We start from the raw sequence: 7,210 nt of genomic DNA, 5'->3' as shown, positions 1-7,210 counted from the left end.
ATACCTTTCTGGGTAAGTGCTCTAGTAAACACTATGTCAATAAGAAAAGGTTACTGCCATAACATAACTCTTCAATTTTCTCCCAGGCTCATCACTGTAGCAAGTCAACCATTCATTTGCTAAATGTTTAGTTTATTTACAAAAGCAACACGTAGTACATACTCACAAACTCAGTGGTGATTCTGCTTCCCTCCTTAAAAGAGTTCCAACCCTGCAAGCTATAACTACCCTTACCTATTTATTAGATATTTAACTGATTCTCCTGATTGGATTTCCAGCAACCTGGAGAGACTGGAGGCAAAAACTTGAGTAACTCCTGCGTTTTCCACCACCAAAAGCTGGCTTTTCAAATCAACAGTTTAACCTCAAATTTGCATAATAGCAACAACAACAACACTGTTGTCAGTGACTCTGCAGGACCTACATATAGAGTCTTATCTCTGCCAAAACTAGCAAACGCAAACAGAAGTTGCATTGGCAGACATGTCACACCATACCTACAATGTATTACGCTGCTACAACTGACTTCATTCTTTTACCTGCTTTTTAAGACTTCTGTAGACTGTAGAATACTTGGGATAACGTGGGTTAGTCGTGTGGGTGTCAATAGCAGCAGATAGTTGTTAGAAAGTGTTAGATAGTTATACGGAACACTAGAGATCAAAGGCAATTGGAATATAGCAAATACTAGATTCTGAACCCGTTCTTTGCATGGGCTATATTAGCAGGCCAAAGTATTCCTATGGATATTTCTACCTTATACCTGCTGCATGCCCGACACTATTCTGCATCGTCACTCTGCATGTTCCTGATCACTGCCAGTAAAATATATCTGTAGGAATTGTGGCTTCTGTCTGCAAGAGGTTCCACAGCCTCGATTCAATTGCCCTACATGTATCTTTAGAATGAAACCCATAGCATACCGTCAGCATGTTTCCAACTTAAGTTAAGCACTGGAAACATTTCTGTTTTGGAACCCTGTCTCTTTGCTCTGGACATAGTTTGATGTTTTAAGAAGCAAAATCAACTACAGCTTGCTCAGGTAACACAGACTGATGGGGCTGCTAGATAGCATTGTGAGGTAACAGTGGCATGTAAACAACAATGAAACTGAATCATGAAAGTGACCAAAAAATTGAAATAGTTAGTCACTACACTCACTATGCAAAAGAATCAATACTAAATGAGTGTTCATTGATTTTGTGACAATTTAAAAACAATGCAAATCTTTCTGAATAAAAGAGCCAACCCCTCGAAGAGGATCCTCTGTTTAATTTCTTTGCGAAAACCTTCCTCTTAACGTGCCGAGTGTGCATGCCAATTTTGGTAGAGATTGGACTTAAACTGTAGCCGTGCATTGAATATATACACACGCTCGAACCTCCCTAATCCAGACCTCCGAGATCCGAACACCTCCCTAGACTGGACACTTTTACCCAGCGCATATCAGGTCTTGGAGCTCCAAGGGTAAGCACTTTGGCAAGAAACTCCCCATATAAACACTCCATTCTCAAGCTATCTTGACTATAATCATTTGCCAGTGCGTAAGAGAATGCATATGTAACGTATGCAACTCTATTAGAAAGTACACATGTACATTACAGTGTAGTACAAGTCTGTCTGTACATGCATACTGTATGCAGAACTGATATGACGTTCACCAAATCTTACATTAAAATTGCCTCGGATTCCAAAGATATAACGCACGTTACCTATCTCTATCTTCCAGACGTTTCTAGTATCTGGACAGCGGCTGGTCCCATACTGTCCGGATTAGGGATTTAACTAAACATACATTTTCAGTTATATATATATATATATATATATATATATATATATATATATACTAGATGTCACTAGCACTCAATCTTTCATGGTACCAAGAGTCTCTGATGGCATTTTCTACATCGATTTAGCAGAATTGCCTCCTCCAATGCCAGCAGATGGTGGTGAGTTGGTAACAGTATGACGCAGGTGCCAAACATTTGAGATCTATTCGAAGGCAACTCTTTAATCAGAAGATGACACCCTTGATGAGGTCAAAATGTCGCTATTGTTGCACACCATCAGCACATTCCAAAAACCAACATCACATGCGAATGCTACCGTTTCTTCACGAATGCAGAAACAGGAGAAACGGATCATTTCGTCACTACCTTGCGTAGTCTGATGCAGACATGCAACTTCCGGGCTATCAAAAACTTACTTATCCGAGATCACTGATCAGTATCTCAACAAACCCCTGTTGGTGGCAGGAGATCCTTATTGACAAAGGCTTTAGAGATCTGTCGATTGAAAAAGGTGGCGACAGCACAGCGTCAAAGAATGGTGGCCAATTCTCAGTGAAGTGTCAATGTAGCCACAGTTCATCATGGATAAGGATTCAAAAGAAGTTCAAGTAGATGCCCTTCAACAACATTCCTCTGATTCCTCTGGTGGTTTGATGATCAAGGATTGCATGTGTTGTGAAGGACGCATCTGCCACGGAAGTGCCCAGCTTGGGTAAACAATGCCAGAAATGCAATGAGCTTAATCATTGGAAGTCAATGTGCCAGAAAAAGGGTTAACGTAGTCCGAATGAATCGGGTAGAGTATATCAAGAAAAAAATACGCTCTTGCCAAGAAACGAAGAGGCATTATCCACTCACTCTTCAATAAAGGTAAATGCAGTCTTTAACTTGAGCATGATAGGAGCCGTTCAAACATTGGAAAAAGCTTGGCGAATTCCATTACTGCAAGGTGCTGGGGTTAGCCTTTTGCCCAGAACTGTTTACAGCAGATTGTGCCAGAAGTCTGAATTGCACCCATTGGCTGCAAAACTCTTGCCATATGGGTCCGCAAACAGTGCTGTCTGTGGATGAGCAGTGCGTGTATCATGTTATGCAAGAAGACAGACACGCTCATTACCCACGCTTCTTAGTGGTGCCTTTCAAGAGAAACCATCGCTGGGCCTCGGTGCTTGTGAGCATCTGGGACTGGTTACTGCAGTTGCAGCGATTTGTGAAGAGAGTAGTTCCGAAGAACTGCTCATTGTAGGAGCAAATGTTTGGGATTCAAATAGAATACAATCAGACCTGGTTGCAAAGCAGTTCGGAGACCTGGTTGCAAAGCAGTTCGGAGACGTGTTTGAGGGACTGGGTTGTTTGCAGTCATGTCCATATGACGTCTGCCCACATGCGATTTCTACACCTCATCGGGTACCACTACCTTATCATGAGAAAGAGAAGGAATTGGACAAGATGCTCTCGCTAGAAATCATTGAAAAATCTACAAGTACAAGCCCAACAAACTGGGTTCAGCACCATGGTGATTGTCCCGGAAAAAATATATGCATTGATTATACGAGTAAATTAGTCTGTGAAAAGAGAGCGATACCAGCTGCTCACTGCAGATAAGATGTTGATGAGTTGTTTGCTAAAGTACGGGGTGCAAAATATTTCTCCACATTACATGCTTCTTCTAGGTTCTGCAAGTTCCCCTGGAAGAAACAAGTACTCATCTAACAACATTCACGACTCCACATGATCGTTATTGCTTTACTTGTCTTCCGTTCAAACTCAATTTGGGCCCGGAAGTATTTCATGGGGCTATGTGTACGGTTTTAGAAGGCATTGAAGGTGCTGAGTGTTACATCAATGATGTGCTCATATGAGCAGATACACAAAAACTTCATGCTGTAAGGTTAATTAAAGCAAGCTCTGGAAAGTTGTGAGTGGAATTCGTCTGAATGCGTCTAAGTGTAAATTTCGGTGTTCACAGCTTTGTCAAAAATATTGTGGTCATTGACTCTCTGCAGCTAGAATACATCCCAATAGAAGTCAAGTCATCTGCAGGCGTAAATGAAATCTACAACGATGATGATGATTGCAGTTATGATGAGGGCCCAACCATTGGAGGTGAAGTAGAAGGATATCACAGAGATGCAGTAGTGAAAGATAAGTTTCGCAAGGACAAAAGTCGGGAAGGATAGTCATGCCTCCAGTTTGGCATAAAGACTGTTGTAGAGAGGAATTTACTCTAATATGTAAAAAAAGGAAGATGTAAGATACTTGAGATGACGTGGGTCGTTAGTGGTAGTGGGTGTTGTGATAATATGAAATAATATCACAAATACCTAGGCAACGTCCATGAACTACTATTTGTACGTAGAACAACACAACCCAACTCTACACTCAGCCAGATAACGTACTCTAAGTGTCAACAAAACGAAAGCGTGATTTACTACAGGTGTAAATAGCAGATAGTTGTTTTTCAGAAAGTGCTAGATACTTATCCGGGACAGTACAGATTAGGCGAATGGAATACAGGAAATATATTACTACTACATAAACCTTATAAAAACTTCATACCAAATAGGACGCGCCGAAGATGACACATATCTACATAACAATGCTTACCAGTCTTTCCACTGCTTTGCGATACCAAGGACACATCAAACCCACAATCTTCAATACACTCCTGAACTTTCGCAGTGGTTGTAAGACGATTCTCGAACACGACAAGACAGTTCTGGTTTTCTAGCGACACCGTGACGTCACGCACGCCGGTTGTCTCCATGAGTGCAGAGTGAATAGACTTGGTACATGAAGAACATGTCATTCCCTGCACAGAGTACTCTACCATCTCTATATCATCACGGTTCATTTTTGCAGATGTCGCACATAAAAAGTAAGGCAGGCCGGATATGACGCCACTGTTGCCTCGATTACACTCTTGCCGCGGCCGATCCGTACACGCCCCTCCCCCGCGCGCGAACGTCTGGCCACGCGAAACTACTTACATGTATGTAGTCGTTACTGACACAGCTGAATCACGCATGTTTTTTATGTTTGTTGACAAGATCATGTTCGATAGACGCTGGACTTTTCTGGACAATTAATTGTCACATGACACAACTGTATTGGATAAGGTGTGGTTGCTACATTAGAAGTCTGTTGCACATGCGTACTCTACTATTGTGATCTCGCATCTAGTTGGGCAGTGTAAGTGGATGGCAACGACCCACGACTATAGTATAGCTAGGCAACGCTGGTGGGATCAGTAGTTGAGTATTGAATATAATATCTGATCAAAGTATAATAGTCTTGCGCAGCCAGCCCCTCCCCCTTTTTGACTTCCGTTGGCCAACTGAAGTCAAAAGGAGGAGCGGCTGGCTGCGAGAGACTAGATCAAGTGATTGCTATGATAATAAGCTAAAAACAGACTCCTGCTATGCTCTCTGCTTTGTTTAACAGCAAGAGACAAATCGTAGCATCATCTATCAGTTGGAAGTTGGAAGTCGAAAGGGGGAGGGGCTGGCTCCACAAGACTATCTCTAGCTGGTGTCTAAAGACTTCAAAACCCGTTCCTCTCGCGTCCATCCTAGACAATCAGCAAACACTACAAGAATGTGCAAACAGGCTTGAGCTCCTAGAGATGGCTTGACAACTGCGGCCAAAAAGGCAACTAAATGTGAGAACATGTCACTACAACTTGCAACTATTCTTTACCATTATATTGCATATATGAGATAAAATTTCTATACGTAATTCCTCATGGAATTTACTGATGACAATAGACTAGAGCAATCCAGACTAGGACATCTCATGGAATGACCAGACAATGTTAGGGGCAGCCAGAGAGACCCAATAACCCCTTCCCGCGAGCACAGCCTCTAGATTGCCGGGTTGCCTCTCAATCTTCGGAGCCCAGTTCTATTCCTGGTGCACTGGCTCTTTCCCCAGGCTTAGCGCAACCCCTACTTTTGTCCACACGGGGGGAACGCGCTATATTCTGCATTTAGTAGCACACATACGTTTTGAGCAACAAGCTTGCTAGGCTAGCGCACACTAGCCTCTCGCCATCTTCAACTTGCTGAAGGCTTGAAGTTAGTACACACCCACACCCACACCCACTCACACCCACACACCCAACCCACACACACACCCAACCCACCCACACACGCCTACACCCACACACACCTACACCCACACACACCTACACCCACCCATCCACCTACACCCACCCATCCACCTACACCCACCCATCCACCTACACCCACCCATCCACCTACACCCACCCATCCACCTACACCCACCCATCCACCTACACCCACCCATCCACCCACCCAGCCTCCGCCCGCCTGCCCTCCCACCCTAGGCCCGCCCACCCAGCCTCCGCCCACGCACACAGCCTACGCCCGCCCACCCAGCCTACGCCTGCCCTCCCACCCTAGGCCCGCCCTCCCACCCTAGGCCCGCCCACTCACCCTAGGCCCGCCCACCCAGCCTAGGCCCGCCCACCCACCCTAGGCCGCCCACCCAGCCTACGCCCGCCCGCCCGCCCAGCCTACGCCCGCCCAGCCTACGCCCGCCCCAACCCACCCACCCGCCTAGAACACGATCTAGATCACCGGTCATCAAGCAGAAGAGCAAACGTCCAAAGGGGCACACAAAGCGCCCCTGAAGAAAACTACATCTTTTTCTTTTATATGGCTTGGGTCTACATTTGTAACGGAACAGACAGCGTAAATCGAAGATACACATTGAATCTATTGAGTTTAAAGAAATCCTATTAATAATTTTTAATAATGGATATATTCTATTAGAGACCATTTGCAGAAAGACGGAGTTATAACTATGTTAACTTGACAATGGTATCTAGAGTATGATTGCAATGTAAACGATTTATACTGAGTCTTAATTAAGGACTCTTTGCTGTACTGTGCTGTCTTTATGTAGAGTCTCAAATGATACTTGAAGGCTGCTGCAAGAACCCTTAATGGCATCTTTTCTTGTTTTGGCCAGTATGTTGTCACCAGTATGCTCACGAAATTCTTTAAACCACCGTCGACCACAGCAAAAGTCTCTAAAAGATTGCATCTTTACATCTGTGCCTGTATCTTACTGAATATCCATCTGCTGGAGCAAATCTTTTGCTTTGTTTAGTAATAACTTCCATGTATGACACTTCCCAAATGCATGGTCAAAAAAATCTGAGTATGTTTTGCATGAAAGACATCTGTCATCCAAACTTTGCTTACTAAGAGTAGTTTATCTATTTTACCGATCATTTTCATTTTCATTCTTACTGGGAATTCATTTGCAAAAATAGAAAATGAACAGTTAATCATAAACGATAGTTTATAATGAGAAGTAATTTGGCAGTGTTTTCATAATCAATTGTGTCTGTAACTGGGTCTTATGAATCCTTTTAAATAAAACAGAAAAAT

General features: G+C 43.5%; 1 protein-coding gene across 1 annotated transcript in view; it reads right to left on the bottom strand.

Moving 5' to 3' along the window:
* LOC134189628 (copper-transporting ATPase 2-like) overlaps positions 1 to 4,685 on the bottom strand; it is a 48,578-nt gene extending 43,893 nt beyond the window's left edge. Inside the window, exon 1 of the mRNA XM_062657964.1 lies at positions 4,398 to 4,685. Within this exon, the coding sequence (XP_062513948.1) occupies positions 4,398 to 4,644 (247 nt within the window). The 5' untranslated portion in view covers positions 4,645 to 4,685. The remainder of the gene's footprint in view (positions 1 to 4,397) is intronic.
* Between the last annotated feature and the right edge of the window lie 2,525 nt (positions 4,686 to 7,210).

This window comes from Corticium candelabrum, chromosome 14 (genome assembly GCF_963422355.1).
Source record: "Corticium candelabrum chromosome 14, ooCorCand1.1, whole genome shotgun sequence".
Taxonomy (NCBI): domain Eukaryota; kingdom Metazoa; phylum Porifera; class Homoscleromorpha; order Homosclerophorida; family Plakinidae; genus Corticium; species Corticium candelabrum.
The sequence above is the reverse complement of the archived record's forward strand: the minus strand, read 5'-3'. Positions and strand labels throughout refer to the sequence as shown.